The 14,995-nt window shown below is 44.5% G+C and overlaps 1 protein-coding gene across 1 annotated transcript; it reads left to right on the forward strand.

The window, feature by feature from the left end:
- The first annotated feature begins 4,545 nt into the window (after nt 1-4,545).
- Nucleotides 4,546-10,089, forward strand: LOC104832379 (keratin, type II cytoskeletal cochleal-like). Its single transcript, XM_010568528.1, has 9 exons — nt 4,546-5,067; nt 5,897-6,111; nt 6,438-6,498; nt 7,171-7,266; nt 7,870-8,034; nt 8,121-8,246; nt 8,524-8,748; nt 9,271-9,343; nt 9,611-10,089. The coding sequence occupies exons 1-9, from the start codon at nt 4,609-4,611 to the stop codon at nt 10,087-10,089; spliced, it is 1,899 nt and encodes a 632-aa protein (XP_010566830.1). The 5' UTR covers nt 4,546-4,608.
- Nucleotides 10,090-14,995: the final 4,906 nt, after the last annotated feature.

The following is a 14,995-nucleotide window of genomic DNA, read 5'->3' on the forward strand; positions in this document are numbered from 1 at the left end:
TTTATACGTCTTCAAAATCTGCTGCAATAGGGTCATTATAGGGAAAAAACTCAGGAATGTGCTTGGCTGCTTTTTTTCCACATCATTTTAGAAATCCTACAACAACCAGTTTAGCATTTCAAAACAGATCAAAGGGAGATATTTTATTGTACATTCAAGCAGATTAAAAAAAGAAGCCAACAAATTAGTAACATAAATCAACCACCAAGGAATAAAGTGTTTTGCGATTAAACTGATGAAAGCCAATGAGCAGAACAAAGAAATGAACCATATAGAGGCAAGTTGGACAGATATGTGTTTTACAAAAGGGACAATCCAGAGGGAAGGTCTTTCCTATCTGACGAAATAATTGTGATTCAGAACTGGAAGACCTTTCTCTCCCTCCATAATTCTCATGTGATAGGAAGCTATTTCCCAATCAAATGAGAGGAGCAAAAAAGAAAACAGGCACAATCTTTAATGAAGAAAACCACAAGAAAGATTTGAGAAGAAAAGAACAATCAAGCAGCCATAAATATTCATCAAAAGGGGTTTAAGTATCTCATAAAGGTTATGGTGTTCCCATTGAAAATAGATGATCCTGTCACTTTTTACGCAACAGAAGAATAAGTCAGGGAAATGATGCAGAATTAGGGTTGCTTTCCCACTCCCAAAATCCCCCTCCTGCCCCATTTCAAGATCTGATAAGTTAATTTAGCAAGTGCTTTACTTTAAACCTGTGACCAGCCTCTCTGAACATCAGCGCTTCATGAATCAGCCAGGCATTTAATCAGAAATTCAGCAGTACATCACAAAGCTGCACAAATCAAAACATGGGCTTGGGCACTAAGGTTTTAGCATAACAAAAGGAAGAGCTTATCTCCTGCTGGCTGAATATGCTTCCCAGGAGGACCTGACCCACCTTCCATGGGCAATTCCTTACTTCTGTATGGCTCAGAGAACATCTTCCACCCAGGAAAACAGCTTCAGCTGGAAGGGATAAGAGCTTCTGTAGATTTATAGGGAAGTTGCTGTAACCAAATAACAGCTGCAATATTTTTTTTTCCTTTTCTAATCTTTTTGCTGTAACAGGCAGTGTGATGCCATCCCATTCAGGGGCCCGGATTCCCATACATCCCACATTCATTTCCACTGTGCAGTTCTGTGGGAGGAAGACATCAACATGAAAAAGATCAAACCAATCCTTTGCTTTGTTGCAAGCCTCAGCTTTACAGGCGCTAATCACTGCACAGAGATATGATATATGCATACATCAGGAACTGAGCAAATCTAGAGAGCGTGTGATGTTGTGTACTCTCATTAAGACTTCAAAGGTGCTAAAGAAATTTGGCGCCCAAAGGGTGGGACTAATTTCACCTAACTTTAACCATCCAGAAATGGGGCGCCTGGTCTAGTTGTCTGGTTGTCTAGACTGCCTCTGGTAGTCAATAAGAATAGAGGTAAATACCTCCAGAGGTGGATTCCTCCCACCTGTCTTAGCTGCCTATTTTAGGATGCAATGAATCACCGTCTGGAGATGCCTATCTCTTTCCATTAGCCATAGAGGGAGTCTCAAAGATGAAATTAGAATACAAGCCTAGTTTGATGGCTGAAGAAGGGAAGAAGGTGCACCCTGGCCCAGTGTTTGATGAATTTTATGAGGAACACCCTTGGAAAATCCCAGCCTCGTCTTCTAACATAGAGCAGATGTAGGCTAATGAGAAGAAAAAATACATTACCAGATTGAATTCCTTTGGACAGCTTTGGCTTTAGGATACAAGGCAATGAGGCTGCATTAATCAAATCAATTCTTTAACATCTCATGGATGTCGTGGACAAGAGTCTATACAGTCCAGGACATGTGTATAAAAATACATATTATGACCCAATCTTGCATCCATCAAATGGTGTTAGCATAGGTAGGTTATTGCCATTGTCGTATCTGAATGCAGTGAGTTTTCTATGGCTGTGGATAATTACAGAGATGGAGCATGGCTCTTTGAGACTATCGCATAAAACGTATTTTAAGAGCTAGTTCAGATTCATCTCCAGAGGCAAAAAACAAATTAGTGAACTTCACATGTTCTTATAATGAATTCCATTTTCAGCAGCACATTCAGGGAGACGAATGCTGACAAAGGGAGAGATTGCAAGTTGTCATAATGACTCATCCAACCCCTCATAAAAATATTTTCCTTTTTTGCTTCCTCAGACCTTCCCCTCCTTTTTTTTTGAGTCAAAAAGATGCAATTTTTCTTCAGAGTACTCTCCCATTTCCCATGTCCATACTCACAGTAACAAATTGTCAATTCTTGAGGTCTTATGTACCAACAGGCAAAACACTTGTTGTTCCTTGGAAAGACCTAAAAGACATTAAGTGAACCTTCTGCATAGCTGCCTTCTCACTGGGATTCAGGAGCAGTAACAGGGATTTGGCTAACACAGAAATTTTACCCAATACTGGGCAAATTATGCCCCAAATCTCTTACCTATCAGGAATCTGGTCACTCCGGTGAGGTGTTTTGGAACTGGGGCTGCTGCAGCACAGTTGGTTCACAGATGTTTAATTGAAGTCTGTGCTACGTTCCACGTGTCTCCCACACAGCCGACGTGTATAATGGGGTGCAGAAAGGGAGCAGTGGCACACCAGCCTTCAGTCTGAATTCTGGTCCAGGATGCAGTTTTCCTATACAAAGCTTGTAACAATTGCCTTTTGTACTCTTGTTTGGATTCAAATATGCATTTCACTTCTGATAAATCTTGTTTTAGAACTTAAAGGATGTGGGAAGTTACAAGCTTTAGCTTGAAGTCTCTAATATTTGTTTTAACTGATATTACCAATTGTGCTGGCAACCCAGTATGAACTGTGAGCCTAAAATACTATAAACAAAGGTGTAATCCAGAAGTCATGCTGTAAATATGTTGAACTATCCCATTTGTATAGAGCAAAAGTATCTGTTTAGGCAACTAATTTATACCACCAGCCCCTCAAACTCACATAAGTTGCAATTACATGTTCAATTAATAGCCTCGTGAATCTCAGTGCTGTAGTCACAGCCTATGGTTTCAGTGTGCATGTCTTCTTTTTAAGAACTTGATATTAGAAGGTTTAATGTTTTAAGGGGGTTTAGCACTGGTTTTATGATTTGCAGAGCCTGGTCCTAACTCTTGGAAAATGTTTTTGGAGGGGGTTAATGAGAATGAAGGAACACAGCTACCGGGTGTTTCCAGATACCATCATGTTGTACATATAACACGCAGACTTCTCCAGGCATCGCTCCCCTTCAGTCAGGAAAGGCTGAGGGCATTTAGTTGTTTGCACTATAATGTCTCTTTTTCTCCCAAACACTTTACTCTCAAAGAGCTGAAAGAAGCCTATTGTTTTGACTTTCCAAATGTCAGTTTGGAGAAGGCCCTGAGATGGTTGGCAGCTAGGTTCATTCTCTCACCTCCTTGGGCTGGTGATTAGGAGAGAGAGAGAGATTCATCTTGCCGATGTGAATCAAAGCCTTCTCTGGTGTCCAGTCTAATCCACTCATTAAGACTTCCTCTGTTGATGGAGAAAGACCAGTGCCTGCAGAGAGTGAATCACCCCAGTTCCCCTAAGCACAGACCCAGGGGCTGTTTCTCTTGGAGCTGTACCTCCATGGAGTGTCACGGACGTGTCTGGCAGTCACCCAGCTTTTAGCTGTCGCTTCTTGAATGAGGTGGATCTCACCAGGCTGAAACGTGCTACTGCTCTTTTTTTTGTTCCCTGTAGAGACTACCAGAAGATGGATCAAAAAGGTCTCTGACATCCAGCTTGGTAAAGGGTCCAATATAGCAAGGGCCAAAGATTTAACTGTGTCCAAATGGACTTCAGGTTAGGAATTTGCAGCATTACTCAAGTGAAAATGTTGCTGACTGCACAGAACGTAAATCTGGTAAGCAAACTGGAATATGCCACAGTTCCTGGACGCAACCTGCTCTGTTTCGGTGGTGTTTCATGATGGTAAAAGAAGGTCAGCATTGCAATGTTTTTGGGGGGCATTTTGAGTCCTTGCAGTTGAATCCAGACCCATAACTCAGTGAATTTGCTTGTGTTTCAGGTACAGAAATGATCCATCCATCACAACACAACTTCCACAGTGTTTTTCCATGGTTGACTTTTTTTTTTGTTACTTTTCCGCACCCAAAGATTGTGAAATTACCCCCACAAAGTGCAAGTCTGCAAAACATGCCATCATACACAAAAACCCATGAGACACAAAACCCCAAACGACACACTGCAAACAAATCACAAAGAGTTTCTTCAAAAATGTTTGCTAAACTATAATTAGCGTAAGTTAGGGGAACACTTCAAACCGTAATATATTCTAAGCTAACTTGCAAACAGAGCACATTTAGATTCCTTTTTATTTCCTCAGTAGTTAGTATTTGCTGGGCTGTTTTGCATTTTGAGGAGCATTTATTGCTGCCAGGCAAACCAAACCCTTAAGCGCTTTAAATTAATGTCCTGATCCTATCAAGGCCAGCTTCTCAAATATATATAAGGGGTAGCATCACTGTGTCACTTCAGCGGGATCTCTGTTCCTCTCCTGCAGAAGAGCTTCCCCTAAACTTTCATATTCCACCTTCAAATAAGCCACGATGAGCAGACAGGCGCCTACAGTGAGATCTGTCCTGGGACGAAGAGGCTTCAGTTCAGCTTCGGAGATTTGTGGTCGAAGCTACGCTGCCTCTGCCTGCCAACCTGTCCGATGTGGAGCTGGTGCCTATAGCAGCAGGAGTGTCTGCAACCTGGGTGGAAACAGGAGAATTTCCTACGTGAATGGAGTCTGCGGTACTGGATGTCTTGGAGAGTTCGGCTTTGGAGGTGTAGGCTACGGTAGTGTTGGAGGAAGGGTTGGCCTTTGTGGCCCCAGGGGATATAGTATTGTGAGAGGTTACCCCGATCGCAAAGCTGATGGCATCCAAGGTATCTGCATCGACGAACGGCTTCTGAAGCCCCTCTGCGTTGGGGTCGACCCACTGGAACATGAAATACGCTGTCAGGAGAAGGAACAGATCAAGACGCTCAACACTCAGTTTGCCTGCTTCATCGACAAGGTGAGTGCAAACCTGCTCTGTACTTGTGCTTCTTTGAGAAAAATAAAACACAACGAAACCCCTCCAAAACCCCAGTCCAGCTGATGCCATGAATCACTGGGTCCAAGCAAGGGTCCAGATTCCCACAGCGCCATGTTGGTTCGGACTGGGATCTTCAGTACTGGGGAAGGGCTCATTTCAGCCACATGCCAGTCCTAGTATTTGCTGGTGTTTGTATCGTGGCCACGGTAGCACTGGACTTTCTTGCAGGTGTATCCTCTCTGGACAGCCTCGGTTCAAGGCTGGATTTCTCCTGGCAGCCTTGTTCTAGCTCAGCTAGAAGTTACAGCCCTGACGGGGTCATCTTTCTGTCCTCCATTAGACCCTTTCCCCCCTTTTGTCTTTAAATATAGCGACTGTTCCAAAAAACATTCCTGAAGGCAAAGGAGGTTAATCTTGATTCAGGCACCTAAACCTTAGATATCTGAGTTGTCACCTTAGGATCCCTTCGTAGAAAAAACAGAGACAAACAGGTTCCACCCTCTGTGGACTCAATCTCATCCTAAAATACATGAGAAGCACCATCCAGAGGAGCCTTATTTCTATTCATTGGTGAGAAAGGCAGATTTAGACATGTGACTTTTAGATTTCTAAATAATTTAGACATGTGACTTTTAGATTTCTAAATAAGGGCAGATAATTTTATGATCATTGTGGCATATCACCTCTCACTTCCTGAAAATCCTATTCTTCCACCTGCAGTTTCACAGTGAGAGCAGTCAGTTAAACCAGATGTCGAGTTATTGCATTCATCTCTTTATTTGAAGAATTGCTATTTTATGGCCTGCAGGTCCGATTCCTGGAGCAGCAGAACAAAGTGCTGGAGACCAAGTGGGGCCTCCTGCAGCAATACGTCCTACCAAAGAAAGGGAAAAACCTTGAACTCTACTTTGAGAATTACATCTGCGACCTGCGGAAGCGCCTGGACTGCTTGCTATGTGAAAAGCAAAAACTGGGCAGCGAAGAATGTGCCACAAGCCAGCTGGTGGAGGAGTTCAAGTGCAAGTAAGGACCTTCAGGTCTCCTCTAGCTCTTGGCATTTCACTTCTCCTCTGGTTCATCTCAGGCAACATCTTCCAGACATGTGGCATATCCCCTTTGGGGATGTCACATTCTTCTGTCTCACTTGCAAACTCTTTGCATTGTTAATGTTGTTGTTCATGAAGAAGCTTCTGATCTTGGGATGGTCTAATGTTTGGTTTCCAGACACTGATCTTACAGTGCCTGGTGGCAGTCTCTGAGCAAGCGAAGGTTGTTATTTATACCTGATGGTTAATGTCTGTGTGTCTGATAGTATTGCTTGCCTCAGCCCTTTTCTCCTTTTCCAACAGATATGAAGAGGAAATCAACAGGCGTACAACTGTGGAGAATGAGTTTGTGGCACTCAAAAAGGTGAGAAGCTCAAAATACATGAATTATTATACCTATAATAGTTTTATTTGGTGTAAAGCTTGGTTGAAAAAGTGCATTATTAGGAAATGCCTGGCAAAAGTGTTACAATGTGCAGAAGGAGGGAGGCCTGTAAAGAGGCACAGGGTTAGAAAAAAAAGGGAAATGCAAGTAGAAAGTAAAAATAATGTATCCTCAAAGCTTACATCATCAGCACTACAGCAGTAGTTTTGTTACCCCAAGCACATTCTTGAAGCGTAATGGGAGGGTGCATTTGTGGCAGGGGGACAGAGTGGGAGAGGTCACACCGGAATACCTGGTGTCTAAGACGCTGGTTATTTTCTGACTCTGTCTTCACATACTTTATACTTGGACATCAGAAAAGCAGAAATCATTTGAACAATATTAAAAAATTATGTTTAAATACTCGTTAGTCAATTCTGAGTTTGTAGCTAGGTCCTAAGTAATAAATAAACTAATCCCTGTAAGTCACGTTGGAATGGTTTTGTTTTCCTTTAGGAGACACCAGGGCATCTTGACTCACCCTCTCACACCTTTCTGCTCTTGAAATCTTGTTGAAACATGTCTCTGTTTTATTGGCGCTACCTCTGTCTTCTGTGTGTTTCTCCAATGTTTTCAGCGAGATTGGGCTGGAACGTATCTCCTCTCTTTCAGGATGCAGACTGCATCTTTTTGAACAAGGAAGAGCTGGAGGTGAAGGTGGATCTGTTAAGAAGGCAGTTGGAGTTGCTGAAATGTGTGTTTGAGGAGGTGAGTTTCTCTGGTCTGTCCCAGGAGTTTGGTGGTGCTGTCTCATCCTTCAGGTGCTCCAAATTTCTACAGCTTGAAACCCCTCTTTGACATGTCTCATCCCAAGCCCTGAATACTTGAAAGCATGGAAGTATAAGGTTGATACAATATTAACATGATTATGCTGGAAACAGGGTGGTTCCCCCTTTCTTAATGCAGCTCCAGGTATGAATTGGCTGTGTCCTAACCCTACCCCTGAGAAAAGAGATGCGTCTGTCTAGTTGCTCCGGATTGCAGTTGTCTGATTAGAGCTAAAGAAACTCCCAGCTTAATCCTGTCATTAACATCAGTAAAGCAGCTGAAGATGACAGGATACCAAGGGTTAAGTCACTCAAATTCCTTGCCCTTGATGTGGACAGAATTGCTGCAGGTCAGCATGTAGGTCAGCAGCTGACATGTGGCAACTCATCCAGCAGGGAGGATTTTCTGCTGAGCCAACCTGAGGGACACTTCTTGACTTGTTATATCCATCAGCTGAGCAGCGTGGCTCTTTGTCCCAGCCCTTCCTTCACTATAAAGTCTGAGAATTTCTAACAGCTGACTAAGCCATTCCCCGACCTGTAGGAACGAGCTCAGGTAGATCGCCAGCTATGCGACACTTCAGTCATCGTGAAAATGGACAACAACCGAGACCTGGACATGGAAAGCATCATCAAGAACGTTGAATGCTGGTACCAAGAAATAGCTCAGAAGAGCAAAGAAGAAGTTGATGCTTTCTACCAAACCAGGGTGAGTAAGAGGCAACCTGGCTGTCTGCCTGGCAACTTAACAGGCTGCAGGTCAAAAACGATGATTGTCTTGTTTCTTGGTTCCAGTTTCAGGAGCTTCAGGATAAGAGAGGCAAGTATTGCGATGATCTGCAAAACAACAAGTGTGAGATTTCAGAGCTAACCCGGATGATACAGAAGCTGCAGTGTGAACTGGAGAACGTGAAGAAGCAGGTAGGAGAGGCCCAGAGGTGATGTTTCCAGAAAGGGCAATGTCTTGGAGGACAGCTCAGATATGGGGGAAGATGACGCATTGGCCTTTAGTAGTCTTAAGACCTGCCCTAGGCTGTAGTTGGAAAGTATATTGTTGAAAAGAGGATAGAGAGAAGGGAAGCTGGTGGTTTTTTCTCTGTTTGCAATTGGAAGAGCAGATTAATCCAAAACCAGAATGTCCAGGAATTAGGAAACGAAGCCTTGAAGACATATGCACTGTTATCCTCCCCCCTGACAGGTCTCCTGCCTGCAAACCTCCATTTGTGACGTTGAGCAGCGTGGGGACTGTGCTCTCAAAGATGCCCGGGAGAAGCACGTTGAGCTACAGAATGCCCTCCAGAAGGCCAAGGATGAGCTGGCTTGCATGCTGCGGGATTACCAGGAGCTGCTGAATGTCAAGCTGGCCCTGGATATCGAGATTGCAACATATAAGACTCTACTGGAGGGTGAAGAGAGCAGGTGGGTGAGAGAGACCTTGTCCCTTTTCTCCTGTATATCAAAGTCCGGAACGATTCCAGCTCCCAAGTGAATTTTTCAGCTCCAGGATCCTTTCAGGCTCACAGAGACTGGGGCTGGAGAGATGGCTGGAGGCCATACAGGCCACCCTTTTGCCAGCAAAAACAATTCCTGTCCTAGGGATAGTCAGACTTGTTAAAACAAGGGCTTAAGTGGGCTGGTTGTACAGCTGGAAGTTATGAGTAACGTCAGGTTTCTAGATGTGCATGCAACTGGTTAAGAGGATAACGTGCATTTCTCTTATCTCCCCTAACAGGATATGTGTGGGGAACCCGGTGAGCGTGTGTAAGTAACCTGAAGAATTACAGCCATGAGGGTTTCTCATTTTAGGAAAGACAGTTTATGGAGTAGCATTACCTGTCTGCCCCAGCCCCCTCTGCTTCTGCCTCCCTTTCCATTTCAGACCAGGCTGATGTTGAAGGTTTAGTCCCAGAAATCTCAAATACCCCTGAATTTCAAAAAAAATCAGCTTTTAGATGGAGGGGGAGAAGGTCAAATTCATGACCCTTTTCTACTCTTGGAGGCAACAGTGAGCTGCCCTGGTGAACCCGCCAGGCAATGCACTGATGTGCATTGAACCTGGGAAAGAATATGCCACCAGCCAGATGAGCCGTGTGGGAACTGGGAGAAACTGTGAGGGGACGTGTTGGGACATGGGGGAGGAGTTGGAAGGAGCAGGGGCTCAAATATGTTGGATAAATCTAGAGGAAATCAGGTTTGGTCGGTTCTGTCACTCATGAAACAACTTGCCTTGTGAGAGTCCTCCAGTTTTCCTCTCTGAATAATTAATCCCATGGGCTGTCTTGCAGCTGTGGTCAGCAGTGGCTACAATATCCCCGATGACTGCGGGATGCTGGCTGCAAACGGGGCTGTGTGTGGCTACGGCTCCCTGGGGAGACGATCCGGACGACACAGCTCCCAGAATGGAGGATTCAGCTCCCGGAGCGCTGGGATCCACCCCAAGAGAGTCATTAGCTCGGTGGCCAAGCAGTGTGTCCCAGAGGTGTATTGCCAAGCCGGAGGGGTCAACTGCAAAAATGGGGGATTCAGTTCCCGGAGCGGGGGGTACCCAGCCCGCACCGTCATCAGCACGGGAAATGGGGGCTTAAATGCTAGGATGGGGCCTTGCCAAGCTGGTGGGGTGGTCAGCTTCGGAAACCAAGGCTGCGTCATCAGGCAGCTGGGGGGCTCTCCGGTTGTCGTTGCAAACAGCCCTGAAGTTGTGGGGTGCAACAACGGTGTGGTGGGGAACTTCGGGGTGGTCAGAGACCCGTGTGTTGTCCCATAGGGGCTGTCAGCCGGGGAGGTGGCACAGCCAGCAACGTTGGAGAGCAACACCGAGACACGCAGTTCCTAACACTGAGATGATGCAGGATAGTTTCTCTGCCCACTAGTAGCAATATTTGTCACCGAGCCCATTCCCACATTTATTAGCATCAGATATATACCCCACCAAGTTATGTTTTCAGAGTCCCCAACCCTAAAGACGCATCTAGCAAGCTTCTCCAGCAGGTGCTCAACACAGTATTATTTCTCTGAGTTTATACTGTCTAGATTATCACAGCTTTAAGGGTTTGCTTGTTGCGCTGCCTTTGCTGGCTTTTCCCATAACGAGCAGATTCATTAACAATGTTCTTCCTTGCAAGACACAAGCTGTTCTTCCAGCTCCTCCCAAAGCATTTCAGAAAAGAGAGTGATGATTTAACTTTCCCAGGAGGCACTGGGAGAACACACCCCTCCCCCCCTGCTTTTTTTTTTTGGTCAAAGAAGAAACCCTGAGCTGCAAAATTAAGCTTAAATTTTAAACAAGGTAATTTCAACTTTCAAAGCACCTGCTAGTTACACTGCAGCCATAGGCTTTTTGTGGAATTTGCTTACAGATGAATACGTAGTACTTTCATTTGCTTCTGCATGTTAGGGGTGGCTAGTTCAAAGCGTGCTGATTTTTAGAAGAGCTCACCCCCCATCCCTACCCCCAAAATGCCAAGGGAAGTTATTGGTGCATAAATCTTCTGAGCTGACATCTTATACTCACATGAACAGAGCTTCTTTCATTGACTGCTCAGACTTCCCAGCTTTCCACTGCGCCTTCAATAAACTGCATTGAAAGTACATGTTTCGTCTCTGCATTTTTCCATAGATGGTATTTAAAGAAATTACAAAATGGGTGAAGAAGTACTCTTTCGCAGTTTATGGGGGGAAGAAAGAATCAAACATATTTTGATTCTCTTTAGGCAGTTTGGAGCACAGTGGCACTCAGATGCCAGGAGAGTCCAATGGTGTTTATTCTGTTTTATTTACCTCCTTATATCACACCACCTATAAGATATTTTATAACTCAAGTAGCAACTGATGTCAAAGAAACCTCCAAAATAATTCTGAGCACCGTAAGATGTCCTTTATGACAAGTTTGCCATCCTGTAGCTTCATTCACTGCCGCAACCTCAGAACAACGTATTTGTTCAATCCTTCCACGTCACAGCGGTTGAATGAACACAGAAGCCAACGCAGACCTGGGCTCAACAGGCTTGTGATGAGGGCTGTGCACTGCCAGAGTCATACATATTTCAGACATAAAAACTTTTGCTTCAGTGGTGTTAGGGCTGACAGAGTGTGACATTTATCCCGTATGACTTCAAAGGCAAAGAGATATGTTGTGAGATCTCTTGGCCATAACGGGGTGGGATTGACTTTGTCTCAGTTTTGAAGTCTCCCATGTTGAGCTCAACAAATGAGCTGGTTGCCGGGGGCTCATTTCGTGGAGAGAAACCAACATTTCCATGGGGTTATTCATCTGACCAAACACAGGTGCCTAATTTAGCATGAAATGCATCAAGCTCTAGACTCTACTGACTGCATCAATTAGATCTCTCCTGGCTCTGCAGGCAGCCTCGGGCAGGCGTATTAGCGCAAATAGAGACATCACCATGCGAGACGCCTGCATGTACTCAGACGAATACACCCTGCCTGTCATCCGCTGGATTAGCAGACGTTATTATCAGAGTGAATGTCTTCTTGTCTCCAGCACATGAAGTATTACAGGTCACACGGCACCACTCATCTCCCCGCTGTCACAGGGCAAAATTCTAATTGCAACCTAAAAAAAAAGTGAATATTAAAGACTGATGCAAGGAAGAAGATAAGCACCTCTGGGGAAGGGCATGAGATGTCATTTCTATGCTGAGAGTAGAAACTGTTTCATCTAACCTTGACCATCTGCGTGTCAGCGACTGGTTAGGTGAGGTGGACAGTCCTCCACCTGAGCCCCTCTCTCAAACGAGAAAACCCAGTTCAGCAGTTTATATTATTTGTAAGTGAGCTACAATTAGATAAGATGGAGCCCACCTAGGTGGGTAACGTTGCATCTGAGCTTAATGCATTCACCGCTTGCAAGTGTCATTTGGAAAGGCGGCAAGCCCAATCCTTAAAGACCCTGCTGAGATATTAGGCAGCTCCAGTTAATTGCCTGAATGTCGCCAAATCCCTGCGCAGTTTTGAGATATCACTGTGGGCCATGGCCAGGCGGTGTGCGCAGGACGGCTCTCCAGGAACTGCTGTGGCTCCAAGTTTGGGTCTTCCTTGTGGCTATGAGGACGCATGGCCGTCCCTTCACAATCCATAGCCAGAACAACTCGGCTTGGCTTTGTTTCAGAGGCCATGTTTTGCTGTTGCTAAAAAAGATGGTTGCTTGAGAAAGAGGAGGTGGAGAAAGCCACAGCTTTGTGACCTGGGGTTAGTCCTCACCAGCTGCTGCCGGTTGACTCCACCAGTTGGTCTTGCCCTTGCTCGCTCTCCCTCCATGGTCCGTCGAAACAGGGACTGGCTTTGCATGACGTTCCCAGCCTCGGAGGGGTGAAAGCCCAGCAAGCCCCAGGTTTTCCAGAGCTTTCCCCTCCTGACCATTAAAGTCAGGACCAAGGTGTCCCCGTATAAGAGAAGACACAAGCCTGGGCTGTCAGTGGCGGTGCCTCATTCTCTTGCTTCGGGGGTGAACTGCAGACAGGAGTCTAAAATAGCTTCCTAACATTAGCAAGGGTGACTTCTCCCATCCCAACCGAGGAAGCAGTAGGCGACTGCCTAATTTCAGTGGGAGAATAATTATCTTTTAGTGGACTGAATAATAAAGAGAAGAAAGGAAGATGATACTACCTCTTCCAAAACAAGGGCAGCTCCTTTCCTCCTCATGTTTGAGCCAACACCCAAATATTCTTAGCTAAAATTTTAGCAAACAAAAGAGGAAAATGAAGGCTGCATTTATTTTTTCTCTATAGCCACAGCTGAATGGGCTAGCTCTTAAGATTTTGTCACAGTAGCAAAAGGAAAAGGTTCATCTCAAATGGTTTTCAAACTATTCATTAAAGCTTGTATGACAAGATCAGGAACATTTCCTGGTAAGTGATTGCTATTTTTCCTTCCCACTTTTTTTTTTTTTTAAATCTTGAGGATTGTTTTGATTATTTTTTTGCTTTTCTTTCTAATAAAAATTATCTTAAAAAACCAATTGTTTTAAGTTGGGGAACTGGATTTTCTGTCAGTTGAAAATAACCAGAGAAAACTGTTTGATAATTGAGAAATGTTTCCATTCAGTTCTTTCAGTAAAAAATATTAATAATTTTACAATACCATTCCAGTAATTTTATTCTATGAAATGTTTTGGTTTTGATGTTTTGCCTGACCAATATAAGCACTCCAAGCCAAAGCCTATGACAGTCAAGGAGATGAAGAAGAAAGTGGGAAGAAGCAAAGCCATCTAGACTAAGTGCATGGTCCAGGTCTCCTCCATCATCCATGGAGACAGATGGGCAACTCAGAGGGTTTCCCCCCTCCAAAAACTAAGCATGTCTTGGGTGTGTTGCAGAAAGAGCAGTATGAAGACAGGGATGACTCTACTTCTGTGTCAGGCAACCTCCTGCAAATATGTCACCACCCTTTGTAACCAGCATTTTCCATTTCAGCAACCCTGTCCAGGGTGGAATGCTTCTGCCATAAATTTGGCTTCAAAAAAGACAGCCTTATCACACTGACCCACTCACTCTGGACTTAATTTATAGACTAGAAAGGGCAACTCACCTTCTCATAAAGCATCTCTCTGCACTAAATACACCAAGACAAGGATGTGGGAAGAGGAGGAAGAGGTGGGACTCTGACAGGAACAGAGAGAAAGTAATCTCCAAGAAAGTCATCTCCACAGCATGTCCCTGCAGTACGAGGCAGAAGAGATGGCACAGCTGCAGCAATCAACTGAAAGAACACACTTTACAGTAAATATTTGAACTGGTAATTAACCTGAGTGCAATACATTAAACAAGGAGATGTTCTTTGAGCCAAGATTGTCTTAATTAAGCTTTTTCACTTGCTCATTATTCTCTGTGTGTGTGTGATAGTTACTACAATGTTTTTTCATGTCAAAAGCAGATACCAATTACCAAACAAACCCACGCAGGCTCAAAAGACATTAATCCCATCCAGCCATGCCCAACGCAAGGGATATTTTCAAAGTCTGCCACTAGACGGGCTCTTTCCCTTCCTGCTCTGCCCATTTCTTCTCTCCCTACCTGGAACGAGCTAAAGATGCTAGACCTCTGTGGTCTAGCATTGGACGATGGGTCTTTGGAGCCTTTTTAGCTGAGAAGCAGCAGAAAAGGCAGAAGCAAATTCATCCAACCTTTGAATCAGTAGCAACAGCAAGAAATTTGAGCAGCTTTGCTGAAACAAGAACCCTCTTTGGTCTCTGTGCATGTCTATGGAGTCCTTTGTCGTGGACCACACACAGGATGCAGCGAGGGTGGTACAAGATGTGGACGTATGTACCGTAGTTTTGGCTTTAAAGATCTCAGAGATTGCAGGGACCCCGGTGAGTGCGGAAGGTTTGGAGTTTGTAGCCAGAGAAGAGGTTGCATGATGAATCATCGCAATGGTGAGCCTGGTCCCACTCATTCTGCAAGCAGTGAAAACAGCCAAAGTATCAGCAGAGATGAAAGGTCCCAGTGATGGTACAGCTATGGGGCTGAATCATCTGGGACTATGAAATACACAGATAAGGAAATCTCAGGAGAAAAATCTGCCTGCTTTGCCAATAAGGTAGGAGCAGTAATTTTGCTTTATTCTGCAGTGAATTCCTTTACAGAGCCAAACTGGGAAGTCCCCAGCCACACCAGAAAGATATGGTTTGGAATACCCCACTTAAAAAAAAA

This window comes from Haliaeetus leucocephalus, unplaced genomic scaffold (genome assembly GCF_000737465.1).
Source record: "Haliaeetus leucocephalus isolate CR32 unplaced genomic scaffold, Haliaeetus_leucocephalus-4.0 Scaffold246, whole genome shotgun sequence".
In the NCBI taxonomy this organism is placed as follows: domain Eukaryota; kingdom Metazoa; phylum Chordata; class Aves; order Accipitriformes; family Accipitridae; genus Haliaeetus; species Haliaeetus leucocephalus.